The 27,550-nt window shown below is 53.9% G+C and overlaps 10 protein-coding genes across 10 annotated transcripts; 6 read left to right on the top strand and 4 right to left on the bottom strand.

Annotated features, from left to right (window-relative positions):
* CTAM01_03311 (uncharacterized protein) lies at window positions 1–273 on the top strand (the record flags this gene model as incomplete). Its single annotated transcript, XM_060519347.1, has 1 exon — window positions 1–273. One exon carries the CDS (start codon window positions 1–3, stop codon window positions 271–273), a length of 273 nt encoding a protein of 90 aa, XP_060386346.1.
* Window positions 274–1,793: 1,520 nt separating this feature from the next.
* CTAM01_03310 (uncharacterized protein) lies at window positions 1,794–1,934 on the bottom strand (the record flags this gene model as incomplete). Its single annotated transcript, XM_060519346.1, has 1 exon — window positions 1,794–1,934. The coding sequence occupies one exon, from the start codon at window positions 1,932–1,934 to the stop codon at window positions 1,794–1,796; it is 141 nt and encodes a 46-aa protein (XP_060386345.1).
* A 6,712-nt stretch (window positions 1,935–8,646) lies between these two features.
* On the top strand, window positions 8,647–8,856 carry CTAM01_03309 (uncharacterized protein; the record flags this gene model as incomplete). The annotated part of the gene is made up of 1 exon (XM_060519345.1): window positions 8,647–8,856. One exon carries the CDS (start codon window positions 8,647–8,649, stop codon window positions 8,854–8,856), a length of 210 nt encoding a protein of 69 aa, XP_060386344.1.
* A 1,368-nt stretch (window positions 8,857–10,224) lies between these two features.
* Window positions 10,225–13,306, top strand: CTAM01_03308 (uncharacterized protein; the record flags this gene model as incomplete). Its single annotated transcript, XM_060519344.1, has 2 exons — window positions 10,225–10,948; window positions 11,013–13,306. 2 exons carry the CDS (start codon window positions 10,225–10,227, stop codon window positions 13,304–13,306), a joined length of 3,018 nt encoding a protein of 1,005 aa, XP_060386343.1.
* A 718-nt stretch (window positions 13,307–14,024) lies between these two features.
* Window positions 14,025–15,896, bottom strand: CTAM01_03307 (uncharacterized protein; the record flags this gene model as incomplete). The annotated part of the gene is made up of 2 exons (XM_060519343.1): window positions 14,025–14,205; window positions 15,838–15,896. 2 exons carry the CDS (start codon window positions 15,894–15,896, stop codon window positions 14,025–14,027), a joined length of 240 nt encoding a protein of 79 aa, XP_060386342.1.
* Window positions 15,897–16,865: 969 nt separating this feature from the next.
* On the top strand, window positions 16,866–17,846 carry CTAM01_03306 (uncharacterized protein; the record flags this gene model as incomplete). The annotated part of the gene is made up of 2 exons (XM_060519342.1): window positions 16,866–17,387; window positions 17,448–17,846. 2 exons carry the CDS (start codon window positions 16,866–16,868, stop codon window positions 17,844–17,846), a joined length of 921 nt encoding a protein of 306 aa, XP_060386341.1.
* A 939-nt stretch (window positions 17,847–18,785) lies between these two features.
* Window positions 18,786–20,691, top strand: CTAM01_03305 (GDP dissociation inhibitor; the record flags this gene model as incomplete). The annotated part of the gene is made up of 8 exons (XM_060519341.1): window positions 18,786–18,831; window positions 18,956–18,980; window positions 19,050–19,109; window positions 19,179–19,206; window positions 19,273–19,618; window positions 19,689–20,228; window positions 20,284–20,438; window positions 20,497–20,691. The coding sequence occupies 8 exons, from the start codon at window positions 18,786–18,788 to the stop codon at window positions 20,689–20,691; spliced, it is 1,395 nt and encodes a 464-aa protein (XP_060386340.1).
* Window positions 20,692–21,425: 734 nt separating this feature from the next.
* Window positions 21,426–23,819, bottom strand: CTAM01_03304 (nucleolar GTP-binding protein 1; the record flags this gene model as incomplete). Its single annotated transcript, XM_060519340.1, has 6 exons — window positions 21,426–21,467; window positions 21,542–22,784; window positions 22,848–23,076; window positions 23,145–23,276; window positions 23,394–23,716; window positions 23,809–23,819. 6 exons carry the CDS (start codon window positions 23,817–23,819, stop codon window positions 21,426–21,428), a joined length of 1,980 nt encoding a protein of 659 aa, XP_060386339.1.
* A 673-nt stretch (window positions 23,820–24,492) lies between these two features.
* Window positions 24,493–25,197, top strand: CTAM01_03303 (orotate phosphoribosyltransferase; the record flags this gene model as incomplete). The annotated part of the gene is made up of 1 exon (XM_060519339.1): window positions 24,493–25,197. The coding sequence occupies one exon, from the start codon at window positions 24,493–24,495 to the stop codon at window positions 25,195–25,197; it is 705 nt and encodes a 234-aa protein (XP_060386338.1).
* Window positions 25,198–25,874: 677 nt separating this feature from the next.
* On the bottom strand, window positions 25,875–27,084 carry CTAM01_03302 (acetyltransferase; the record flags this gene model as incomplete). The annotated part of the gene is made up of 4 exons (XM_060519338.1): window positions 25,875–25,937; window positions 25,995–26,081; window positions 26,151–26,564; window positions 26,806–27,084. The coding sequence occupies 4 exons, from the start codon at window positions 27,082–27,084 to the stop codon at window positions 25,875–25,877; spliced, it is 843 nt and encodes a 280-aa protein (XP_060386337.1).
* Between the last annotated feature and the right edge of the window lie 466 nt (window positions 27,085–27,550).

The following is a 27,550-nucleotide window of genomic DNA, read 5'->3' as shown; positions in this document are numbered from 1 at the left end:
ATGGAGCGATCCCAGGGTGTCGCCGTACCGCCAACTCGCAAAGGCCTCGTGAGGGGTATTTGGAGCAGGAAACACACCTGCTCGTGTCAAAGCCTGACTAGCGAAAAAGTTGGGATTCCCGGCCGGCACTTTTGTGAGTACGTACTTCCGCTGAGCGGAACTGGATGGACATGGGCTCACGGCTTCCGAGCTGTCCTTCGGATACGAGCGAGTCAGAGCTTGATAGTGTATGGTAGTTTGGTGACGGTGACAAGCCAACTCACGGATGGCTAGAATTCTCTCCATTAGTGGGCTGATAGAAAGGAAACGTAACGTCTGCGCCTAGTGTAGTACAGAACAAAAGGTCGGGAGCGTCGCGATCTGTTGACGTAGTTATCCATCATGACTCGCGTCAGGTAAGGGAAAAAAGCCACCCCTGCTCGTCATTTTGCAAGACCTGCGCAGCGTGCATTTGATTGTTTAGGTAGTCTCGAAATCTGCCAGCCTCTCTGCGAATGGCGGTCAATAAGGGTATGGTATGCGACGGCGATTTCCGCCGTTCTGAAGTCCGGCCAGGGCGTTGGGGCAGATGAAATCAGATAACACCTCCGCGCGAGAACATCAGTCTCATCGAGCTTGTGCCGCACAGCAGTAGGGTTCTCAGCTTAGGCCTGCGGCTGCCATCTCGACGCAAGGTGGTGGTTGACGGTGGAGTCTTCAGGGGAACCGCAAAACAGCCTCAACTCTGTTGAAGCCACGCGGGAGACCAGCCAAAAGATCCACCGAGAACGCGCTTGTTCTTCGAATGGAGGGTCCCGACTCCCTGATGAAGATGCTTGAGATCCCGCTGCTGATGAATCTCCAACTCCAAGACAGCCTCCTCCAGGAACACCAAAGGGACTAGGTTGCTAGAACCACATGCCCCGCAAAGAAGGCTGGACGACCGTTGTACGGAGTATACCATCCACAAACCGAAGTAATGGATAGCAGGAGGCGGAGAATTCATGAATAGGTTCTTTGAACGTACGACCAAAAACACGCTCTCAGCCGCGAGCGTGCGCTAATTACCGCTCAAGCTGGAGGAAGACCGCAACTCCCTTCGAGAGTGAGATCGATTCCAGCAACCTTGAACTTGCGGCGCCTACACTTGCCATTGCTGGAAGAACTTGGCCAGCAGGGCTTTTCTCTCTCTCTCTCTCTCTCTCTCTCTCTCTCTCTCTGGCGCGACAAACCGCTGGTAGCTGAATAAACGATGATGAGTTGATCCGAAGGACGGGACTTCCATCAGACCGAGGCACTGACGCGAACCCCTGTCGAGATCGCCAGCCACAACTCAGCATCGGTTTACCTCACGAAGCAAACCCCGAGTCGTCTTTCAGGGATCTGCCGCAAGGAGATGCTCTGGTTTCGGTTCTCGTTCGCTGTGCGCGTAGCAACACCTATCGCCTAATGGTACGCAATTTGCGCATCCTAATGTACCTGTAACATGACCCAAGCCGTCGCAGCTGGGATATTTGTTGCAGTTCGGAGAGAGCCCGCCTTCACTCGACTTTTCCACGATCTGATCGATGCTGTCAGTCTCTTCCTTCCCTCACGTTGAGAGAGTAGTCGTTGCAGCCTTGTTGGGGGCCGCGAATACAGCGTGGGACTCGTCGCATCGTAGCTTCGTCACACAAGATTAGCGGACATGAGTTCCCAATTTGATCGAGCTAGACCGTAACCAGTTACATTTGTCATCTCTCTCGGCCGATTGTAGGCTGGCAATAAGCTTTGGTCGCCATATGCCAGCGGGAGAGAAGTGGTGCTGTTCGGAGCTAGGTGTGAGGTGGTGGTCGATCGCGGACGCGAGATTCGCACATGGATGATGGCAGAATGCTCACAGCTTGCACGCGGAACAGTGACTCCATAGTGGTACCGGTAGACACGGTAGGAGCGTCGGACGGAAGCCGCTTCATGGCGTTTGTAACTGTCGGATATCTCTCCGCTCCCGGCCTACAAGCCAAGCCTCTTGCGAGTTCTCTGCTTTCCTCTCCTTTGAACCTTGATGCCGGAACCAGGCCAAAGCACGACGTCCTGAAGTATCCCATGGCAAGCATATCTCTCGATCGGGGGAAGTTCGGACACAAAAAAATCTCTGCACCCTCCCAGGGCTTATGATGCAAGCGTGGCGTGAGTGATTCGTCACTAAGAATTGGCTTGCAACAGAGTTTGGAACACATCAGGATTGAGGAAAATTACAGCGCCACCGTCTGATGTCAAGTTATCGAAGTCGTACATCTTGATGATGGAATCTCGAGATATGGCCAAAGCTTCCGGATCCTGTGCTTCTAGAAGAGAATAATGGGGACTTGGAATACCGGTAAGAAGGGTTGAATGGGGCCGTGGACCCTCACTTCACCGTGCTCGAGCGTCATCGTCCCACGATTCTCGAGCTGTCCAATGCGTACCACGGCGTCCCTCGCGTTCAGAGAAATGCGGCCAGCGACGCCACCTAGCCTGGGGTGTGAGGAGGGGTTGCTGCCAGGTAGCTGAATGTGAATGAGCTATGCCGAAGAGCCGGGTATAGTCTGCGTACTGGCTGGTACCTAAGTCGCTACTTCTTGCGCTGCAACCTCGTTACCCAAGTTGGCCACCAGCTCAGCAAAGCCTCCAACTTTCTCAGGCGACTATTGCTAGCAGCTCCCCCCAACCGTGCACTGTAGATGGTGCTGAAGATGCACGGTGAAGAGCAGCGTCTCCGACTACGGCCCCCAGCCAGCGTCGTGTCATTTGTGATTCGAACTTCAAATTGACGACCGCGTGATGTGGTGTCTGATCAACACACTCTCGTATCCCAAGGCAGAAGAGAGTCGGAAGGGGAAGGCAGTTTGAGGAATCAGGATTGTTCTCGGGTCCTGCAATTTTTCTGGACTTCGTGTATCCCTGTAAACTGATGTGGTCGGAGTGGCTGGGGAAGCTTGCGTAGTGGGTGTATGTACTACGGTTGAATTGCACAGTACAAGTGAACGAGCTTGCTCTCGAGCCAGCAAAAAGTACCGCGCCCAAACGGAAACCAACGTCGATACTCTCAGGGGAAAAAAGCATTTCCGCTGTATGCGACATGTGTCGTGTCGAGTCACGTCGCGGAATGCTGGACTGGGTTGCCAAAGTTGAACATTCTTTTTGGGCTCTTCGCATGCCATGTCACGACGTCAATCGAGCTGTCACTTTCTGATATCCGCAGCCCGCAACAAAAGGAGTCTGTGGTCATGGCTGAGATGGGTCCAGTGAGATCGATCTCTGTGCCCCGTTCTCCATCATCTGAGATGGCCCCGTCCCGTTGTGAAAGTGATGCGAAAGATGCCCATTGGATGGCGGGCGCGGGTAGAGATGGGGCGTGAGGCTCTTCTGGCTCTTCTTTGGGGCATCCAAAAGAAACGTCCATGCTGCAACTACTGATGATTGAACCGACAACAGTAGACATGTTTTAGACAATCGTTTTAGTAGCGGTGCCTGTGCATTTCGACTCATTCTTCTCAACCTCGGCGCTGATGCCACGAAAACTAGCCGGCGTTTGACAGGCGGGCGCCATGATAGACGGTCGATCGGACATAGGCGACTATTGCTGACAGCGAAGCGGTGACTCGGCCAAAGTCCGATTTTCTTGCACGGAAATGTATGTTTTGGAGCCGTTTCGCTTGACTCGTGGATCCTGCACAACATCCCCCAACATCCGTCATGAGGTAACAGTAGCCTTGTGTTCCTCGCACACAGTATGTCTGGAGAGGCGGCAAAAAGAGGTACGAAGACATAGCCATGTGCTGACGGCAATTGCTCGTCCGCTGGACCGGTGGGGGATTTCTTCTGCGATACTGTACATAGAACGGGTGATTGTGCGCGATATTGCTTCTGACCTTTCCGTATCGTTATGCCAAGAAAGACATGGAACCGTAGTTATACCTTGGCTCCTCGCCATGAGCGCGCCAAGGGAAATGGACAGCAGACCTTGATATTGTGTCTTCTGATCATCAAGAGCTTTCCCGGCGGTTGTCCTAATCTTTCATTATCGTACGCTGGCCCCTTCCCCCTGGGACAGGACCGGAAAACCCAGGACAAGTAGCGTGGTAGCAAGGTTTGCCCAGCCTCCTTAGTTCAAAGCCGTCGAACCACTGGGTTTTGTATGTTCTATAGAATTTCTGGACTCGGGTGCTCAGCTCGACGAACAAGGGGTTGCCTTGCTTCCAGATGATTGATACTGCCGCTGCTGGACTATCGTGAAATTCCAAGGCTGGATGGCATGATGGCTCGAAACAGTAGTTTTGGACGATAGGTGACGGTAAACTCGCGAAGCCCGAGTGGCTATACCAAATTGATTCATGCTTGTTGCGATCAGTAAGTGCACAAAACAGACGGAGTGGCAGGGACAGCTGGCAATACTTGACAGCTGGGCAGCTCACCGCGGTTGATCCTGTTGCTTGCTGCCCTCCGTGTTGCACAGTACGAATATAGAGTGTGATTGGGACGCTTCGGTCTTGGTGTCCGAACATTGCCCTCAACAGAACATGCCAAAGAATTTTGACATACGTCATACTGCCAGAGTGAAGGAAGTGTGATGACTGGGAGGGTGCGGCGGTTACGCCTGCTGTGAACTGCCGTAGCGAATCATCCAGAGTAGTGTAAGTTCCTGTCTAGCCCATCAGAAGCCATCGCCCATCTATTTCTCGACGGTGCCAGACGATTCGTGTTCGTAGCAGCGTGACCCTGCATGCTCTTGGAGGCCAGGAGACTCGTTGATAACGCTTGGCGTGGAGGTTCATAGTGTCTTCGTCGGTACTCGGCCCCGAGGACTCCGCTTTCCGCTATTCGTACATCGTCGTGATGTATCCGTACTTGTGCAATCGGCGTGATGCCGGCCGCATTGGACTGTCAAGATTGAGTCGACCCATATGTCGAGTAGGCCGCTCGGAGCTCGTCCGCACTCCGGCCACCGGACATGTTTCCCTGACCACTCCAAGGGTTTCTTATTTCTTTCGCGTGCAGGCTGTTGCTGCTGCACACTCGGGATGTCAGAACGAGCCGACCATCGCCTGTACATCCGTACGGCTAGGAGCCTAATATCAAGGTTGACTTGTGCGCGGTTTTAATGTACCGCGTATGCAGCCACATCCCTGACGCGTGTTTTTGTTCTGCAGCAGACAGACAGCAGGTGCTGCCAAGAGGAGTTCCCGAATGAGAAGATAGGTCTGAATGCCGCCCAGTATCCCACGCCCAGCGAGCATCTGCATGGTTGGTGCATCCACAGAGCAGGGGCAGATCCTCGTAAGATGCAGCTGGCGGGCACCTCGGATCTCGAGGCGGCGAGCAAGGCAGTGGGCAGCAAGGTGCCCTACCCTGCCCTGCCCTTTTCAGGTACCCATACATTGAGCGTGCCGTGGCCGGACTGCAGCAGTGCAGAGTAACGATACCACGTCGATTCGCGTGCGGCGGTCGTGACGCTTGCAGGGTTGGCAATCGTCTCATCAATTTTGGGCGAGCATGGTCAGAGAGGTTTACCTTGTCCAATTGGAAGGACACCCATGGCCATGAACCGTTGGAAGCGGCGGGTTTTCCGTGCGTACTGTACAGAGTAGCAGCATGGTTTGTAATCTGTCTGGATGGTCAATGTCGGTGATGAGAGCTGGTGTGGGTGTCGTCCAAGATAATTTTGATGATTGTGTGGCCACCTAGGCGGTGCGACATGGATAGTCCAGGTTGTCAGCAATGTGAATGAGCGACGAAGCTCGCGCTGATGATAGGATTAGCAGGGGTTGACGTAATGATTAGTGTTTTCCCGGCGGCTTTTGGGTGTAGGAAAGGCCGCCAGAAGACGAATTGGAGCGATTCAACCGCGTGTATCGTGTGTCGTGGGTGTGTCAAGTGCATTGTAACAAGAAAACAGCCGGGCGGCATCCAAGGAAGGCCGAAATACGGAAAGCTAGCAGAACCCCGAGAGGATGACAACGCTGTTTCGAGTAGCTGTGCGTTGGCTGTGGTGGTGATGAGAGAGCGACACGATATAGTATGATATGTTGAAGTGCAATTGGCAGCATTAAGACAAGAATAAGGGTTCATCACATCTGCTGGCGCGTGCTGGCCTGCAGGTGGAATCCAACCCGGAATCCACCCACGCACGTACGGTATCCTCATGATGAAGAAACGGGAGTTGGGGAGGGGAGGGGTCTTTTTTTGGGGGGTGACGGCGTAAGGTAACGAGACTGGACGAGGAGGGGTCGAGATGGCGGGCGGGCGGCTGCTCCTTCTGGCGGATACTTTACCTGTACGGAGTACTTCGTATGTTCCTTGGGTTTGGGGAAGGAACCTCACCATCCATCGTACCCGTGGGCCATACCTACCTTACAGGCCACTTACTCTAGCTGACGGTAATCGAGAGGAGCATGGTCGTGGGAGACTAGGACCACATTCGCGGGAGTGCATGCTGCAGTCTGCACAGGGCATGTCTCTTTTTTGGGGGAAGAAGCCACTGAATGACACCGCCAGCAACGTGTCAGCGTGGGAACCACAGCGGCACAGCGGTAGTGCCAGGTGGGATAGTTCGGGGCGGGTGGACCCTAAGGTAGGAAGCAAGGTAACTTCTGAGGTGCGATGGTGGACGTTGTTCACTGTTAGGCCCCGAGGGAGGGGGGGGGGGGAGTTACTGTGTAAAGATGGATCTCTAGCCATCTTAGTTGGGTCGGATACATGGCGGGAATGGTGGTGGTAGGGTCACTCGGCTGTCTGGCTAGGGCAAATGTTCTACCCCGTACACAGAGTACCTACCAACTCGAGACGTACTCATACCGAACCCGGGGGCTGGGAAGGGTGGTGGATGCTTTCTTGCTGGTTCGGGGCAAAGACGCACGAGGAACGACAACCAGGACGGGGACCAAAGGAATTGGGGGAAAAAAAGGGGGGTCATGGAAGTATTGGAAGAATTCGAAGAAAGGAAATAAAACCGGGACAAGACTCGAGCAAGTTCATGTTCCCCGTCGACAAGGAAGGAGCCACAAATGCTCGGCAGGCACAGATTAGCATCGAGTAAGAAGTACGGACGATGAGTACGAAACCACGAAGAATATCCGTACTGTGCCTTCCCTCGCTGGAATCGCCTCAGGCTCTTACGATATAATCCAATCCAATGCGACACGACACAACACAGTGGTGCAGGTGCAGTGAGCCAGCGTGCCAGGCCTTTTGCTCAAATGCGGTTTCATTTTCAGGAAGGTGTGCGGATGCGGAGTTCTTTCCGCCCATGCTCACGGCAAACTGGCAATAGAAAGACATGGCAAGCGCCAGGGTAGGGCATCTTAAGCAAGGAAGGCGGACAGACAGACGCTACTACCTTGGCTTAGCACGGCATGGTTGGCATGGCATGATACCGCCGCAGGAGAACCGTCTTGAAGAAACGTACGGAACTCTGCATGTACCAACCACCAAGGTACTGGCCTGTTTGCTGTCGCCTTCACCTCCCTGAAATCGTGCAAAAGGCTGTCATCTGGATGGTAATGATGAGAAAGTTTAAATGTCCCGTCCTTGTTTTTGCGACTTTTTTGTTCTTCCTTTTTTCCTTTTTGGAGCTATGAAGGCTGAAGTCATGAGATACCATCGAGGGGAGGGTTTCCCTGGAGGATTGGATCAGCGTTTAATAACGAACCTACCGCGAGGCATGTAGCATTGCTCGGGGAATTAGACTCATATTACGGTAAAAGCAGACGGTGAGACAAGTGACTCGATACCAACTAAACCATTCGATCATTACTCGCCAACCTAGGTATGCACTACTCAGTCACGATGTAGATACGGTGAGGTGAGGTAACTAGAAAAGAGCGCACAGAAAAAAAGATGATGTGCATCCGACCGTTTATAGTCAAGGGGAACATGGCAGCGTCGAGCATAATAATATAGCAGTGCATAGCCCGGTCGATCTAATGCAGGCCTTGACAATGCTATGCCTGTTTCTCTCTCCCGTCAATCTCTACTTCCTCTCTCCCAGTCATCTCCCTCTCGTTAGGTTGTGAAGCGCCAAACTAAGGTGATACCGCACGCAGGCTTACCTCCTGCGTAGATACCTACCCGTTCCAGACATGAGCAGCGGAAAGACGGTGGTTGAGGAGGTACCTTATTCCAAGGTAGCTGCGATACCGGGTGCACCTCAGGTCGAAAGGAAAATGAAAAAAAGGGTTCGCGTCACCGCCCTGTTGCAGACCAGAGTAACGGTAGGCGTGAACCCTGTGCAAATACTGACAGGTTCCCTCGGCCAGGTATCTTGTTCCGTACCGCCTTCCTCAGGCGAACAGACGTGAATGGATTACTAGGTGTAGCTAGTTCGATTTTTGACACTCGCCTGCACAATGGACGTCGACCGAACCAAGAACCCAAGTTCGCATTACCTCACCTTTTTCTCCCATTCCCTCCCGTGTTGTCTTGTTTCCCAGCACACACCACCGTCTCTTGAATCGCGTACCTCAGGTATTCCTCAAGGGCCTCGTCTCTGCGTTTACTACGGGCATACACCGTAGATCTGACCATACAGTGCTCGCCCTGTGTACATCGAACGTCGGGTCTCCGAGGCAGGCGTGCCCAGGCAGACGCAGGCATTGGCAGGCGCTTCCTCAAAATTTTCTCAACTGCCCTTGGAAATCAGGACGGAACATGGGTGCTTGTACCTTCCTGGCTTGCTGCGCAGCTGTTGTCGTCTCGTCGCGCGGTCTCTTCCCGTCTCTCTCCTTCTTTTGCGCGGTCCTGGGCTGTCTGCGTAATTTATTCTTCCTTCTGCGTGTAGGTGTGCCTAGTAAAGTTTCCTTCTCTTTCGGAATTTCCTGCCTTTTGCCTGCCACCTCTCACTTCTTCTCTGTCCATTGAGCCCTGCCCTCTTGTTCGTCTTCGTCATCAATCTGCCGCTTACCTATTCTTTGACGGCACGGCTGACTCTGACTCGACCAAAATTCCATCACCGAGAATCAGTCCTCGAAACGGGACACACAGGCAAGAATCCGGCAAATCCTCTGATATTTATTACCTTAGCCCCAAAGTGGATTGAGTGCAAAAAAGGAAAGAAGCCAAACGGGTCACCCTCCCACGTCCACCTCCCACACCTTCCAAGTCACCCACCTCACTGATTTTCATTTTTGCATCCACACACACCCCCCCAAAAATTTCATACCGTCCGCACCTCACTCAGATGCTTTGATCTTGGACCGCGGTGACCTCCAACTTTCTTGTTCTGCTTCGGCCAAGTCCTCTCTTCTCTATTCTACCACCCAAGAAGTCGAGGTACTCGTTGAACCCTACCTAACCTTACCTACTCGACAACGCGAGCAGAAACACAAGCAACTTGCCATTCGCAGTCACCTGCATCGATACCGTACAGTATCGAAGTATCCTACCCTTCGTGCCTTCCTTGCACAAAAAGGAAGAAGAATCCACCGGTACACCACCATCCCACCCTGGTCTGCTTCCTGCCCACCTTTCCCTTCGTCACCTACCGATCCATTATCCGTCAACCAGGATTCCGACCAACGGCCAACCTCCCACACTTTCTCCGAAAAAGGCCCTTCACCAAGACCAAGCCGGATCCACTCCTCCCAGAAGGGGCGACGTCCAAATCCACTTCTTCCCTTTTTTCCCCCCTCCACCTCTTTGGACGGAGTGACCATTGCTCAACGGTTCCTGCCTCTCACACCCTCGGCACCCACCCCGGCAAGACCACTTTTTTCCTTCCCACTCACACACCCCTCTTTCACACCCCTCTCGGCGGCACCAGGTACCTGACAGCTTTTTTTTTTTCTTGCCGAAGAGCAACGCGAGAGAAAAAAAATAAAAAGGATCGGGGCCCATCTGCTCCACTCCCGACCCTCCCCAAAACCACCTCCAAACGGGATCAACTGGAGCCTCATCCCACCACAGAAAGTCCACCTTACAAACAACACCTCTCAGCGCGTGTTGTCTTCTTTGGGTTCGCGACTTCCTTCATTCGTCTGGCGGAAAGCTTATCCTGAAGAACTTCTCGACTGTGCATCACTACACTCGAGTTTACTTCTCTTTTCGCCCTTGCATCATCATCTCAACTGGGTCGGCGACTTGACTGTCCTTGTCCCACAAAATTTTTACACGAGACCCTCGACGAGTCCCGTAAAGACAGACGTGAGAACGCGTCTCGATCTCGCAACAAGCAAGCTGCTCTGTGCGCCTTTGTCTCGACAAAAGGCCAACAGACCTGCCGCGGATAGCATGGACGCTTCCCAGTACCCTACCAATGGTATAAACACGACCTCGGCCTCCTACCCGTCGCCCCCCGCCATCACGCCTCATCAACTTCAGCACACCAACTCCCCGCTGCCTCACCAGACTCTGCCGCCTTTGCAGCCGCAGACCTCCGCCGCCATGAACCAAATGTACGGCAGCAACCCTCACACACCTCGCACTCCTGCGACGCCCAACACTCCGGGCTCCCAGAACAACATGCCGCCGTACCAGCCTCAGCAGCAGCAGCAACAGCAGCAGCAGCCTCGCGGTCCCTACCAGCAGATGGGCCAGTACCCTCCCCCGCCTCAGGCGTACGGCACTCAGTCCATGCTGCCCCAGACCACGATGGCTTCTTCTCACCCGCAGCCCATCGCGCCTGCTCCCGCGTCTGGACGCGTTCCTCCTGTCCTGCGTCCCATGCCTGCTGGTGGTGTCATGCCCCAGCCCGGTATGAACTCTCCCTACGGCCCCGGCGGTGTCATGCCCGGTGGCATGGGCGAGGCTGACCAGCCCACGCACGTTGTCGGCTCTCAGGGTCGCCGTGGCATTCTTCCCAGCGCTCCTGGCCGCCCTGCCGCTACTCCCGCTGGCGCCGGCAACACCAAGAGCACTGTGATCCCGGTCAAGGATGCCGATGGCAAGTTCCCTTGCCCTCACTGCACCAAGACCTACTTGCACGCGAAGCACTTGAAGCGTCATCTTCTGCGCCGTAAGTCATAACCTATTACTAACTCACGCAGCTCAGTCCCTTTACTGACGCGGATTGCGAATAGACACGGGCGACCGCCCCTACATGTGTGTGCTGTGTCGCGACACTTTCTCGCGAAGTGACATTCTCAAGCGTCACTTCCAGAAGTGTTCCATTCGCCGAGGTAACCCGACTGGTGCTAGTCACTTGTCTCACCCTCAGGCTCATGTCAAGAAGAACGCTGCTGCGCAGAAGGCGGCTCTTGGTCAGGATGGCGGTCTGAACCACCTCAATGGTCTGGGTAACATGCCTGCGGATGGCATGGTTCAGCCTTTTGGTATGATGCCTGTGTCGGACGGGATGAGCAACCTTGCGAACGATCAGAGTCAGTTGTCGCGCGCCAGCAGCCTGACTAGGCTTGATAATGGCAGTAACCAAGACAGACGGGATTTGACAGGATCTGTCATGGATGCTTCTGGCCGAGGTGGCAACTTCGAGCAGGCATACAACGGCAATGTCCCTAGCTCCATGACGCCCAATATGAATCAACAGATGCAAAACTACAATATGCCCCCGGGTCAAAATGGAATGTCCATGTATGGCGGGTCGAACTCGAACCAACAATCGGGCCTTGATTGGTCTCAAATGTTCCAGGCTGGTGCGCAACAAACCTACGCAAATCATACTCAATTCCCCCCTAATCTTGGACAGACGCAGATCGCAACCAAACCAGAGCCTAATACCGGCGTTGAAAGTACAGAAGGTCCGCTTGGCCACTCCAACCACCCCGATTCCCTATTTTTCTCGACCTGGGACGTGCCGCCATCGATCCAAGACCCTTTTACCCATCTCTCCAACCAGATCCTCAACTTTTTTTACCCTCCAGGTTCCCCGATTACCGATGAAAGCGCCGGCTTCAACCTATACTTCTCCGCCGAAAACATACGCGACTTCTTGGAAAAGTACACTCATTTCCATGTCCATTTTCCCATTCTCCATACACCCACCTTCCGTATCATGGAAGCCTATACTGGCCTGTTGGCTGGCATGTGCTGCATGGGCGCCTGTTACTCTGACCGTCTTTCCCCAGATCACGTGCGCGATATGATGAACTTCCTCAAGTCCGCACTTGTTCGCGACGTGCAGTTTTTGGCCAACTCGGTGGGCCAACAGCAGAATGGTAACGCTGACGCTGGTGCCTCAAGTAACGGTCATCGCGACCTTGAGCAACTCCAAGCTGTGATGCTGCTCCAAATTCTGCTGATCTGGAATAGTACACCGCGGCACCGTGAGAGCGCTCGTGAGATTTTCCCAGCCATGGCGGAGCAGACTCGTCGTCTTCGCCTGTTGGAGGTCTCCACCAGCACGCCCCTCTTCAGTCCGCTGCACCAGAGCAACTTTACCCCTCAGAACTTCGATGTCTCCACATTCGATTGGGGTGTGTGGGTTGAACAGGAAAAGCGGATACGCCTGATGCACATCATCTTCCTCTGCAACTCCGCCATGGAACTTTATTTCAACGCCCAGTCTCAACTTGACAGCTTCGAGATGCACATCCCGCTGCCATCTGATGATGCAGCGTGGGACGCACGGACGAAGAAGGATTGCGAGGATGCTCTGGGCTTACACGGAGATGAGTTGGCACAGCAAAAGAATTCAAATGGAACACGGCGCAGCAAGCAACCGGAAATGGACTATGCTCTCCAAGCTTTGCTTCACGGATCCTACCAGATTCAGCCAGGCAGAACGAATCTTTACGGAAAGTTCATCTTGATTCACGCCATCCTGTCCTTGATTCGACGAGCTCAATTGGACGGTAGTGCCGTGATGAAGGGTTACGCGACTCCACCAATGAGTGACTGGATGGTGAATGGTGGATCAGATAACGGCATCAGCAGCGGCAGGGCAACACCTGTCGATCCCGCTTTGCAGGGCATTCCGGTACATGTGCACGAGTCGTTCCGCATGGCCCTCCAAAAGTTCAAGACCAACTGGGATACCGACATGGTCAACCAATTTCCTCCTGGATCAGCGAAGAACGTCCGTAGGTATGGTTTCTCTAGGGACGGCATCCATTTCTACTGGCTTGCCAAGTACCTGTTAAAGCATACCCGGTCATCAGAGCTGCAGATGGAGTCGGATGCGCGTTTCATGCAGGTGATGCAATTATTGAAGTCGGTGAAGGCATGGGTATTGTCGGATGGGGCGTCTAGGGGTGAAGATATGGGATCGGTTGGAGAGATCGACAAGGATTTTGGAGTGTCGAATCTGACACTCGACATGGCGCGACTTTTCAAACCTCTTCCGGCGGTGGTGGAGGATCCAGGAATACCTTCTGTGCAAACGAACATCGGCACAACGGGCGGCGGCATGCTTTGACATTCACAAAAAAAACCTACTGCATTTGGTCGGCGTTTTGTTTCTTTTTACTCATTTTCATCTTTTTTGTCTTGTTTCCTCACGGATCCGTTCTCATCAACTCATATGCTTTGTTGCGGAAAAGCATCTCGATTCCCTCTTGCATCAAAGCCGGATTGACGGTGGTTACTTCTGATATGCATCTTGTGGCGGGTGGTTTCATGCGATAGACGGGGAGGTGGAGTTGGCACTGCATTAGACTGCGATCAGATAGAACTTGGGAGGCTCTCGGGTGGCACCAGCGGTGGCCCGATGAGGTTGTCACGATATTCATGGCTTTTCGCTCATAATGACTTGTTTCGGCGGTTTGCGTGGCTAGGCTGGTCTGGTCTAATGTTAGATGTCTCAAAATGGGTGGTACTCGTCCTTTTTATCGCGACAACGAAGAAAAAACAAACGAGATGCAGAGGCAACACTGCCAGCACAGTTTTTTTCATTGTTCTTTTGAACTAGTAGCATGAACTTAGACATTAGAATCTGCAAAAATCGACTTGACTGTATAAACTCAACAACCAACCACCTTGGCCATGCCTATATCTTACATCTGGTGAAGACTGTCTCTAAATCACTTAGACAATGGTGACACCATGTTTTCCGTCCTCAATAACAAGATCCAATCATCTTCTTCCCCGAGTAATGGACGCCCTGCTCACCCGCTCACTCACTGACTACACTCGCTTCATTCGGACCTATCGACGACGGTGACCTTTGGGACGTACTTGTCGACCACGGCCTTTTCCTCGGGCGTGGGTTGGTACTTCTCCTCGGCCCGGTCGGAGAAGTAGAGGCCTGCGCCGCCCCAGGCCAGGACCGCGACGCCGAAGCCCAGGCGGGTCTTTGGGGTGAGGTTCTTGTATGCCCTGTAGGTGCCGCGTGGGGGGTCTTGTGAGTATGGTGAAGGGTTTAGGTTCCCGAGTTTGGGGGCCGTGGGAAAACGAGCGGGGACGGGGGGAGGAGAGGAGAGTGGAGGTGAGGTGATGGGGCTGAGGGCTAGGGTCCCGTGGCGTGCATGAGCTTACTTGAACATCTGGTCTTTGGCGAGGCCGTATGTGAGATGGAGCGAGAATGAGGATTGTTGGCGGGTGTGGTTGAAGGGGGTCCTGCGTAGAGAGGATACGGCGCTTCCAACCCAGCTTCTGAGGGAAATTCCGCCAAAAGAGGTACCGATATGCAAGGTAGACACGAACGTGGATTTTCCCGCTGATGAGATTTCTTGAGGTTCGAGTGAAGGACTGGACGTCGGACGCGGCGGTAGCTGATGGAAAGCAGCTTTTTTTTTTCTGTTGCGTAGATGAGCTGGGGAAGAATTGATGTTGGAAAAAGCTTGATCGTCATTGGTTGACGAGACTTTGGGCGATGGAAATAGTGGAGACGCGAGAGGACGTCAAGGCTTCCTGACTAGGAATTCAGTTTTTGACACTTTATTGCTTTCGGAGGATTTGGAAATAACTTCGCTGAGCGGAAGATTTCGGACTTTCAACTTGTATTCAAACACATGAGATGATGATAACTAAGAACTCTTGGCGACGCTGTGTGAAATCTTGCCAAGCTTGTATTCTCCCCCTTCAATCACCGCCCTGATCCCTCGGCGCTCGTGTGGAACGCCGTCTTCTAGATTCATGCTTTGCCCTTATGTTTTTGTATACAAATCGCCCGTATCTCTCTTGGCGTATGGTATCACGAGGCTTGACGAATGGAGTGGGGATGACATCCGCCGGATCCGCTGAGCTTAAGGCAAGCGAGCGGCTTCAACATCAGCGAGCCTAGCTTTTCAAAAGAGTTAGTTTGATTTCCACCGGGTAACACTGAGAGACATATTTTGTGTCTCTGAAAGGGGGCGTATAAGCAATTTCGGGGAAAAGGTCAATGAGCGTGGTAAGCCCCATTGCGACGGCGAGAATGAGAAGCCCAATGAACATAGGATCGTTTATTTGGAGCTTCCGAGAGATATATCGTTGGATATTTTGTTGGTTATGATATCTTGTACGCTTCTCACGGGGGGAGATGGGCCTTTAGACCTTTGGGCGTGACGAATATGTGAGCTCGAGAGCCTCAAGGGGGGAGTCAACCAAGCAGATGAGATAGCGGGCTTGAAGACCGTGGTTGAGATAGCTGTATAGAATCGAAAATTTCGGGAGCTGGAGATGATTCGTGATGAGGAGGAGAATGGGAGGAACATATAATGCCTCCGCACAATAAGTGCGCGCGCCGTCTGCCCTTTGGGCAGTGGGCAAGCTGCAGCGCGACCTTTTGAAGAATACAGAGACGATGTATCCAGGTTATCTCCTCTACACCTCCAGATTGATAAAGGCGATAGGCTCATATGCCTACTTATATCAAAGACTGATGTTCAAACCCAGCTTTTGGCATCACCGTCGTTAGGTAGCAACAAGGTATGCAGCCAAGGCACGTCTGAATGGCCAGAATGGTGGCAAGAAAGAGCTCAACGACGGTGCGACTATATTTCACGGCGGTTACTATGGCACACATACTGGGATCGTATGCGAACTCGAACTTGTATGTTATTGAAGGTAGGCTGCAACACGGCCATGATTGAGTGTTGACCTGTAAGAATATCACCACTCCGTTTGTCCTGGCCAACCGACCTACGAAGACGCCTGCTGTTGCTAGTGCCAGGACTGGATTGAAAAGGCCTATATGGACTTTGTCGGTCTCGTAGTCATGCGGAAAAAAGCACATGGCGAAATTGTCGATGGAATATACCAAGAGCACCTGGTGGCGCAAGTGTAGCTGTGCAAGCTATACGGCCTGAGCACTGCTCAATTGGCTTCCTTTGCTTGGCAATGAGTGAGACATGGGTCAGCTTGACGAGTGTCTGGGAATTAGCTGGCGATTGAGTCCGTAGAGATCGACGTTTCACTATATGTAGTCAATAGATACATATTCAATGGCCTCGTTGATCCAGAGGGCGAGCTTCCGACGGAGATGACTGCTGTGGGGCGATTGGCGAGCACCAATGGAGAAACAAGGCATATTTTCGCCACTGAAAGTCTCGGATCGAGTTTGAGCAGGGTGTTCATGTCGTTCTCTTAGGAATAGCTGAGCAAAGGGCTTGTCGAAAAGTGCCGCGTAGCAAGCCGGGGGAGTTACGTGGTTAAGATTGAGTGCAACGAGTAGATGGCCTCTATCACCAATTTCCACGCTAAGAATCGATGAAAAGAAAGACTCAACTAGAATATATGATCGGAGCAAAAACATGGAGAAGGATGATAGAAGCTTCAGGTGAAGCTAGGGTTCAGCAAGATCGTAGGACGTTAAAGAAAGAAGGAGGACAGGAGGTTGTATCCAAGCCACACAAGAGTTTGTCAAGCCACAAGTCTGTAACTATGCTTGACAGCCGCACAGACCCATCCGGTAGCTCGTTCACCCGCAGCCGCAGCGATCCGGCGTGTGATTGGTTGGAGGCTTTCCCAAATTTCTAAACTGGCGAAATAGTACGAGCTCTCAGAAAGGGATTCGTGATCCTTACCAGCATCCACGTTGACACCAATTGCCAGAGATGGCGAACCCCAATGCGATGCGGCCGTCGATAGGTCGCGTATTGCGCCTCCAGGAGACTCGGCAATGGCTGTCCACGACACCCGCGACGGCCACCCAACCCCGAACCGCAGCGGCATGCTTCTCGACTTCGGCTGCGCACTCGGTGCGCAAGACCCGCGACAACAATCGCCTCCGAGGTGTCAGTACCATGAAGAGATCCGGTCCCCGTGAGCCGCTCTCCGTATCATGGGAGACGCTGCCCAAGCCGTCAGACTACAAGCGTGAGGTTCCTACGGACCCGAACCACGGGCTCTGGGACTTTTTCTACGGCAAGAACAAGCTCTTGAACACGCCCAAGGAGGACCAGTCTCATGGCCGTGCATGGACAGTGGAGGAGCTGAGAAAAAAGAACTGGGAAGACCTCCACTCGCTGTGGTATGTCTGTCTGAAGGAGAGAAACCGCATTGCGACGACGAGTCTCGAGCGTGAGAGACGCAAAGTCGGTTTCGGAGGATTCGAGGCCAACAGCAGGGACGAGACGGTTCGTATTGTGTCTACCACATGACTTTTCGGAGATGGCTGCTGACCGGCGCTTGTTTAGGTTGTCACGACAATGAAGGCGATCAAGCACGTCTTGACCGAACGTTTTTACCTCTGGGAGGATGCGCGCAGATTGGCCGAGAACGACCCCGAAATCAATCTCTCTGGTGAAGGAGAGGCATACACGCCGCTGGCAGGATACGAGAATATGGAAGAGGGCAACAAGTACCTCGCCGAGGAGGTAGAGGCCGCAGCTGTCGAGTCACCAGTTATCGAGGCTCAAGCCGTCGAGGCGTCCGTCGAGCCTCAGGCAGAGAAGAAGGAAGCCGCGCCTGTTACGCCAGAGGCTGAGGAAGAGGTCGAGGTCAAGGTGAAGCCACCGCACCCGGCGAAGAAGGTCAAGCCCAGCAAACCGGTTGAGAGCAAGCCTGCGCCGGCGATGCCCAAGCCGAAGATCTGAGCGGCTCTGTTTGTTGTCTCCCCATTCAGCGCGAGGGTCGCAGACGGGAGAGTCATGTATCATTGTATCCAGACATGTATAGAATCTTGTACGATACGAATATTTTGTGCCAGGCGTATTTTGGAAGTCATTCCCCAGACATCACTCTCACTCTTGACACCGCTAGCAACATGCAATTGTCGACGAAGATTTAGAGCGTGCGTGATACAACAGCAACGCTTGCCATGGTCAACTTGAGAAAGGATTGAATAAGATCTACAGAAAGGTCTTGCATAACAGAGAGAAACTGAATAATAGATGAGACTTGTATTCGCATAATGTTACAGAACTGGGACGGGGAAGGGCGGGAGCTGGGTCCTTGTAGCAGGGACAAGCCCACTCACACCGCCGAGGGCGCCAGGTACACGCAGAGCAGACAAAAGTCGAGGTACCTTTTGAGCTAAGGTACTTGCAACTTTACGGCCTCGGTCGGTCCATGTCCAGTCTGCTAGCGGTGAGCAAGTGGCCAGCATAGTTTGCAGTAAGAAGAGCGGGCGGAGAGCGGACCTTGCATGGGCCATTTGGAGGTACAACTGGAGCCAGGACGGGCCCCCCCAGCGAGCATTGGCACTGGTCACTGGCCACTGACCACCGGGCTGGCCCCCAGTGACACTGGACGCTTGATGTGCTGCCGCATGCACTGCTGAACCCCTCCATGTCCCTCCAAAACCCAACTGTTTCTAGCAATCTACGGCAAAGTAGGTGGCTCTTGCCCCCCCACTTGATCCTCCTTTGCTGCATGTTGCTCCCCCATGTCTCTTCTTCACAACACCGCAACTACTTCTCCGGACATCCAACACTTCATACTTTTCTCTTCCCTTCTCCTCCCGCTGCGAAACCACCGACCGACTTTAATATAACAACAACCGTCACACACGCACATACCCCTCAGCCGCAACCATGGATGAGATTGCAAAGGAATACGATGTCATCGTGCTGGGCACTGGTAAGTGACGTTACGCCATCCTCCTTTATTTGCCCCGCATCGTCGCTCGTCGGCCTGTGGGGTCCCCGACTGCTCGACAGAGCTTCCTGGCTGACCGGTCGACCTCACCGTCCTCTCTCTTCAGGTCTGACTGAGTGTGTTCTTTCTGGGTAAGCAAGCTATTGTCTCCATCGCTCACTCAAATGTTCGCTTCGCTAATCATTATTCTCCCGGCGCAGTGTCCTCAGTGTGAAGGGCAAGAAGGTCCTCCACATTGACCGCAACGACCACTATGGCGGGTAAGTCTTGCTCCTCCCAGGCCGCGATCTGGCCTTCCACCCATGAAGAACCTAGCTAAACTTAACCAGTGAGGCAGCTTCGGTTAACCTCGAGACGGTATGACACCCACGACTCTTCCCTACCCTCCCGTCCGAATGGGGTTCTAACCCAACAAACTTGCAGCTCTACAAGAAGTACGGCAACTACGCAAAGGGCGAGGAGCCCTGGACGAAGTATGGGCGTCTGAATGACTGGAACATCGACCTTGTCCCCAAGTTCCTCATGTCTGCTGGCGAGCTCACCAACATTCTCGTCTCGACCGACGTCACAAGATACCTCGAGTTCAAGCAGGTTGCAGGCAGCTACGTCCAGCAGGGCCAGAGCTCCAAGGCCACTGTTGCCAAGGTTCCCTCCGATGCCGGCGAGGCTCTGCGTTCGCCCCTGATGGGCATCTTTGAGAAGCGCCGCATGAAGAGCTTCATCGAGTGGATCGGCACCTTTGACCGCAAGGACCCCGGCACACACAAGGGTGAGTTTCGACATTTCGAAGCATTGAGGGATGGCGGAATCGTGGGACAGGACTGACAGTCATGCGCTAGGCCTCGACATCAACAATGTCACCATGAAGGAGGTCTACGACAAGTTCGGTCTCGAGACCGGTACTCGTGACTTTATCGGCCACGCCATGGCTCTCTTCACCACGGACGAGTACCTCACTAAGCCTGGTGCCGCCCCCGAGGCCATCGAGCGCATCCGCCTGTACGGAACCTCTGTGTCCCGCTACGGCAAGTCCCCTTACATCTACCCTCTCTACGGTCTCGGCGAGCTTCCCCAGGGCTTCGCCCGTCTGTCTGCCATCTACGGTGGTACCTACATGCTTAACACCAACGTCGACGAGGTGCAGTACGAGGGCGGCAAGGCTGTCGGTATCAAGGCCACTATGACTGGCGTTGAGGAGATGAAGTTCGAGACCAAGGCCAAGATGATCCTTGGTGACCCCAGCTACTTCCCCGGAAAGGTCAAGGTTGTCGGACAGGTTCTGCGCGCCATCTGCATTCTGAAGCACCCCTTGGCCGGCACCAACGACGCCGACTCTTCCCAGCTCATCATTCCCCAATCCCAGATTGGCCGTAAGAACGGTAAGTGCAGTGTAACCGAAAAGTGAAACTTGAATGCACGACTCATTGAAGCTAGATATCTACATCGCCTGCGTGTCATCGGCACACAACGTTTGCCCCAAGGGCTACTGGATTGCCATCGTTTCGACCATTGCTGAGTCGAACGCCAACCACCACGTCGAGCTTCAGCCAGGTCTGGAGCGCCTCGGCAAGATCGAGGAGCAGTTCATGGTAAGAGAGAAGCCCGAGTCCGCGCAGTGTAAGAAACAGGGTACTAATTCTTTTGAAGGGCGCCCCGATCCCCATCTACGAGCCCACGGATGACGGCACCGGCGACAACGTCTTCGTCTCCAAGAGCTACGACGCCAGCAGTCACTTCGAGAGCACGACCGATGATGTCAAGGATATCTACCGCCGCGCCACCGGCGAGGAGCTCAAGGTTGAGGGTCTGAGAGAGGGCCTGCAAGTTGCGGATGAGCAGTAAGCGCAAGGGGATGCTTTATTGAAACTTTTGTTTTCAAGCGGGTGAGGGGAGGAGGGAGCAAGTCTGAGAGGCATTGTGTCCTCGCACATCATAACAGACGGCAATCCGGGGTATATATATAACATATCTTGGACGTAAACATCTGAGGGTGGTGCTCTTCAAAGTTATTCAAGCCATTTTACCACATTCTTCGGTTCCGTATGCCCGTACAACTGATGCCATATTTTGTGATGTTTTGAGTCCAGCACTCACAGACGGGCTCACTGAAGTCTTCTCATGTTTTCTTATAGGTTTCTTATTCAGGGTATTCAATGGTCCTTGATTTGATGGCCTTTGAAGAGAGCCATCAAACGTCGAGACACACGCAAAGCTGGTAATGCTACGACGCTTTTTCTTTTGACATACGTTTCTCAAAAAGAAAAAAGGCATCACAGATTTTCCCCGTCTCCTATTCCCTCTCTTCTATCCCTCGTGGCCTCCCAATTCAAAATGTGGGAGCCTTTTACCGACCTCGTCAGATGTGATGTGATTTGTGTCGCAAGAGAACGAAGGAATGGAAGAAGACAAACAACAAGGCAGCAGCAAAACGAAACAAAGACCGCAAAACGCCTCCATGCCCCCCCGAAATAAATAAAGCATATTTACTTTTATTCTCTTTCCGTAAACATCCATTACCGTCTTTTTTACCCCTACCGCTGCTGGCGATGACGGGGTTGGTGGTGGTGGTGGTTTTCTTAACGTCTCTGGTTCTTGCCGAGGCCACGCTTGCCGGCAACCTGTAGTAGTGGGTTAGCATTTGCTTTGCATTTCGATACGATTTTCCAAGGCGGCGGACGAGATGGAAACTTACCAAATGCCTTTGCAGCGATACGGTGGTGTGACGATCACCCTCACCCTGTCTCGCCATGCGGTTCCGCTTCTTCTGGGAGAGCTTGGCGAGGCGGTCGGCCTTGTCGCGGGCCTCGTCGTCCTGGACACCGTCCTCGCGTCTGTTGACGATGGGGGCGCGGCTCTGGCTGCGAGCGCGGCTGTGGGAGCGCAGGCGCTCGCGCGGGGTGGCGTCCGTGTCCATCATGTCGACGTCCTCGGTGCCGGCGCGGGAGAGGCCGGAGGAGCGGCCGCGGGGGCGGGACTGGGCGCGGGCGCGGTTGACAATGTCGGTGGTGTCGACACCGAGCTGGTCGAGGGCGTCGTCCATCTGGGAGAGGGGCACCTTTTGGGACTTGCGGGGGATGATGGCCTGGTTCTTGAGGCGCTTCTTCATCTTGGCCTCGTTGCGGATGAGGGCCTGCTTCTCGCGGATGATCTCGGCCTTGGAGAGGATGTCGGCCTCCTCCTCGTCGTCGAGCTCCTCGTCCGACTCGTAGTAGCCCTCCTTCTCGAGGCGCTCCTCCTCCTCCTCGAGGGCCTGGAGCTTGGCCTCGATATCCGGGTCGACGAAGTCGTAGACGTTCTTGCCGTCAAAGACCTCGGGGATCTTGTCGTGCTTCCACTCGTCGTTGGCGAGGAGCCAGTCCTGGCGCATGTCGACGCTGTAGACGCCGGCGCCGCCGTTCTCGGCCTCGACGTCCTTGGCGAGCCTCCGGCGCTCCGGGTCCTCCTTGTCGTACTTCTTCATGTTCTTGATGCCCTCGGGGATGAATGTCTGGAGGGGCTGGCTGGTGCCGGGCTGGGCGACGTGGATACGCGCCATGACGTCGGCGAGGCGGCCGCCAATGTTGCCGCTGCTGTTGGTGCCGGCGTTGAGCTTCTGGGAGACGCGCTCGGCGATGAGGCGCTCGCAGACGGTGTTCTTGACGTTCTGGACGCCCTCCTGGGTGTTGCAGGAGAGCTGGAGCATCTCGACCTCGCCGGACTTGAGGAGGCCCTGGAGCTGAGCCTGGGTGGCGGCGTCGAGGTCCTCGGGCTTGACCACGTCGATCTTGTTGACGACGATGAAGACGATCTTGTTCTGGAACAGGGGCTTGATGCTCTGGAAGAGGTTGATCTGGGCCTGGATGGAGTAACCGCACTGCTCGCTGAGATCCATGAAGTAGAGAATGGCGGATCGCAGATGGGCAATGGCGGTGACGGATTGCATCTCAATGGTGTTCCTGAATGGGCTGTCAGCGTCTGAAACCCCTTTCCTGCGTTTTCAATATTGGGGTTTTGCTTACATCTCCTCGAGAGGGTGATCGAGAATACCAGGGGTGTCAATGCACTGGAAACGAAGGTACTTGTAGTCAAAGTGACCGCAGAAGAGCGACTTCGTTGTGAAGGCGTACGGTTGGACATCGACGTCGGCTCTCGAGACGGACTTGAGGAAAGAAGACTTTCCGACGTTGGGGAAACCCGTGATGAGGAGGGTTCTGGTATTGGGATCGATCGAGGGAAGACGGCCAAGATCTTTTATTCCCTCGCAGTCAGTGGAAAATCCTTGTGCGCGCTCTCAGTGTCGTCGGATTGCCACTTACGCTGTCTAACCTGGTCGAGGTAAACCAGAGGGTCTTTGAGGCGCTTGATGAGCGTCGCCATGCGACCAAGCGCGGCGCGCTTCAGCTGCTTGCACTGGAAAAGCGACTGGCCATACTTCAAGAGTCGGACATCTGCATAAATTGCACTAGGTTAGCTATTTTGCATTTCCCCTCCCAAAATCGAAAAAATCGCCTTCCCCCACACCACGCGGGAAGAAGGCCTCGCGAAAAGAGCTGGATTATACGCACAATCTCTGGAGATGGTCTCGATGAGGTGCTTCGCGGTTGAGAGCTGGCCGAGGGCGATCTTGAAGTGGTCGGCGTCGTAGAGGGTGTTGATCAGGTCCTTGTGGAAGGGATGGATGTCGTTGAGGCGAGGGAACGACTCGATGATCAGGCCGAGCTTCTCGCTGATGGTCTCCTGGGTGAACTTGACCTTGCGGGTGTAGAAGCCTCTGATTCTGGAAATCTTGAAACCCGAGCGGATCTGGGTCGGCAGCCGGCGCTGCGTCCTCGAGAGGACAATGTCGAGGAACTCTTGCGAGTTGGGGACCGGGGGGAGATCCTTCCACCTGTCGCGCAAAGCGTGGTTAGCACAGATTGATTCTTTTGTAATTTGGCTTCTCTTTGAAATTCGATCGCATGTAGGAAGGGTCCGACGTACTGAGTCTTCATTTTGGCGGCTGGGGTCTGCGTTGGAAAAACTTGAAGCAGTCCTCAGATGTTGCGATCGGTCAAGGTGCACCGTCGGTGAACTACAACAAAGTATTTGGGATGGGGGGCGGTGTTCTGCACTCGAATTTTTTTCTCTCGTTCGCTTATCTTATCGGCACGGACAGGTGGGGCGAGGGACCCCATGCCATTAGTGGCCGCTCAGAGGTTTTGGTCGTGCACTCAACGCTGATGGACACAATTAAGTAAGTACCTTAGGTACCTCGCCTACATGGCTGGTATATTAAGGTGGTGTTAACTACACTCATAAGGCTATTATGGGTGGTTTCAAGGAGTTCATCAAGTTTTTGATACAAGTACGTTCCAAATTGCCCCAGTAGACTAAAAAATCAGTGAGTTTGTGATGTTGGTTGAAGCTATGCAGGGTCCGGCGGTGCGGATTCCTCGTCTTATCACAACTTTATCGCGATAAATTTTGCGTGGTGGGGCACTCTCCGCGGGGCAGACGTGAATAGAGGGGTATCCGCGAATCCGTTTCGCGGAGCTTCAGTTTTGAGATCTTTCATCCTCCAGCCTCCGACAAGCATAAACCTCTGGAAGACCAACCCAAAAATTCCCGTCTCTTCTTTATTCTTTCTCCCAAAAAAAAGCCCATTGTTTAACGGTAGTCGCCAAAATGTCCTCCCAACTCGCCCCCTACAAGCAGGACTTCCTCAAGGCCGCCATCGCCGGCGGCGTCCTCAAGTTCGGCTCCTTTGAGCTCAAGTCGAAGCGCATCTCCCCCTACTTCTTCAACGCCGGCGACTTTTACCGCGCCGACCTCCTCCGTGCCATCTCCGTCGCCTACGCCCACACCGTCATCGAGGCCCGCAAGTCCTCCGGCCTGGCCTTTGACATCGTCTTCGGCCCGGCCTACAAGGGCATCCCGCTCGCGACCTCGACGACGGACAAGCTCGCCGAGCTGGACCCCGAAACTTACGGCACCACGTGCTACTCGTTCGACCGCAAGGAGGCCAAGGACCACGGCGAGGGCGGCAACATTGTCGGCGCGCCGCTCAAGGGCAAGAAGGTGCTCATCGTCGACGACGTCATCACCGCGGGAACCGCCAAGCGCGAGGCCATTGCCAAGATCCGCAAGGAGGGCGGCGAGGTCGTCGGCATCGTCGTCGCGCTCGACCGCATGGAGAAGCTCCCCGCTGCTGATGGCGACGACAGCAAGCCTGGCCCCAGCGCCATGGGCGAGATCAAGAAGGAGTACGGCATCCCCATCTTTGCCATCCTGACGCTCGACGACATCATTGAGGGTGCCAAGAGCTTTGCATCCGCTGAGGATATCAAGCGCACTGAGGAGTACCGTGCCAAGTACAAGGCTACCGATTAAATCTTGAGAGCCAGCTCCAAAGCCAGAGAACGGGGACGGTCTAGATTTGTGGGCAGACGTGATCTTCTGAATTTCACGCTCAACGGTCGGCGCTCGTATGGATGGTTGGGATGAATGAATGCGATCGAATGAAGGGAACTTTATAGGACCCCTCGGGTCAAGGCGCATAGGATGATAAAAGTGATTTGGGAAGTGACTTTGCAGTACCTGCAAAACCTCACGCAAAGAATACAGGCCGAACAGGGGACACTGTGAAAGATCGTATCTTAATTTTGCCTTGCTCGCCCTCATCCAGGTGGCAAGGCATTCTATGTCATGTCCTCATCGTTAAGGTAGTCTCCGGCCCTGTCGTCTCATGATGCTACCGCCCTTTTTTTTTTTTTTTTTTTTTTTTTTTTAGATTGTACAATCTCGCGGTAACTCGACAACGACGACTTGACAACAAAAGAAAAGAAAAGAAAAGAAAAGCAAGGCCATCATGCAAAAGTGAGGTTGTTTAGAGTTGACAACCCACCCAGTATGCCACTCCCAGTTCCTCCCGGTTTGTTTGTCTCAAAACAAACAGGGGCGTTCTTGTCCCGTCTAGAGCTCGGATAGTCGTAGCTCACAGGAAAGGACTGCGAAGAAAAAAAAGACGGGGAGAAAGTCCCACAATGGTTTCAGTGACCGCGGCGGCACTACTCGGCGGACGCCTTAAGGGCATCGGGACCCTTTTTGGGCGGGCCGGAAAGTTCAATGACCTGATATCATGTTAGTCGTTTCACCAAAAGGGATGGTAGGCATCATTATGCATGTACCATGTCATTCCAGCCGCCACCAGCGAAGGACGCCTTGCTAGGACCGACGCGCTTGAAGCCGAAGCGCTGGTAGTAGCTAACCAACCACTGCCGATTCGTCAGCAACTTGCAAGATTTCAAGAGTCAGGGTAGCTCAGTGAGCTAGAGGAAGCTTACGTCCTTGCAGATCAGCGCAATGCGGTCCGCAACTCCAGAGTTGTTGATCTGCTGTAGGTACGACTTCATGAGAAGCTTGCCGAGACCCAGGCCCTGGAGCTTGGGGTCGATGGCAAAGGAGTGCAGGCACAGCGTGCGACCCATGATCTTGTGGCCGACATCCGTGCTCTTGGCCGACTTTTGATCGCGCCAGTTGTCCGGGTAGGCCATGTCGTCGTCGCTGACGACGGGGCCGTCGCCGAGGGTCGCGACGGCGTGGCCGAGGAGGACCAGCTTGGCTCCGTTGGCGCGACCTGTCTCGACGGGGCTAGCGACGGTCATGGTCGAGAGGGGGAAAGCCTCGGCCTCGGCCGGGACGACGCTGCAGAAGAGACCTGTGGAGATATCTGAGCAGGTCGCGAGGCGGTACATGAACTATGATGAGGTGTGTAAGCTTTGCGTGAACCTTTGATTCCGCGTGATCTGCCTATGAGATGCTACGCGACCTATCCGTCCGCCGACGATAGAAACTCGCAGAACTCTCATTCTCATGAATGAGGCGAGCTCTGCATAAATTTGGCTCGGCGGAACACCCAGACTTGATGGCGCAAGGAGAAGAGATTGGGAAAAGGGACGCAGGGGAACTGCAAAGAAAGACAGGGACAAATCGGCTCACCTTGACGCGGGTAGCGCGATGACTCGGATCAGGGAATGCAGCGTCCTCGAGGGCGACGCAAGACTCGAGATTCGACTCGGTCAGCGGCAACACCAAAGGGCTCCATTTGAAAGGAACGATATGCTGGATCGTCCGACGCTGCGTCTGTTGCTTCTTCTTCAGCTCGGACTGCGACATCTGAGTCTCGATGTACTCGTCGTCGGCGTCATCAGAACTGTCGATGGCACAGTCGGACGCCTCCTCAGGCTTGGCGATCGGGGGATCTTTCTCGTCAGGCATGATGACGAACGATCGAGAGAGATGTGTATAACGCGTGCGTCGTAGAATGCGGTATTGGAAGAGAATTTGAGGAGGAGGTGGAAGATGCGGATACGCCAGGAAGACGTATGAGAATTTGTAGAGAGCTGGGTAGAGTTGGGGGTAGGAAGAAGTTGGGAGTGGGAAGAGTTGTTGGTTACACAGAGAGAAGAAGCGAGGTGATGGAATCAACCAGAGGGCAGCTTGTTGGGTCAAATTACCCCCGTCAGCTGGTAGACAGAGAGACTAAAGGTTTCGAACAAGGCAAGGAGACACTTCAGGATGAACACCAGAAGAGGTGAGTGATGTTGGTACCTGGGAGTGATGGTTGAAAGGGGTGGGTTGGTCGAGTGCACAGGTAGCTCCGGAGGGGCATCGGGGTGCTGCCGGCCGTTGGACTCGGCGCTGTCGTTGCAGAGCGGGGCCTGACGGGGCTGTGAGTCAAGTA

The sequence above is a fragment of the Colletotrichum tamarilloi genome (assembly GCF_030869305.1).
Source record: "Colletotrichum tamarilloi strain Tom-12 chromosome Unknown Scaffold_7.1, whole genome shotgun sequence".
Classification (NCBI taxonomy): Eukaryota; Fungi; Ascomycota; class Sordariomycetes; order Glomerellales; family Glomerellaceae; genus Colletotrichum; species Colletotrichum tamarilloi.
Note: the sequence above shows the minus strand (reverse complement) of the source record. Positions and strands in the feature narration are given on the sequence as shown.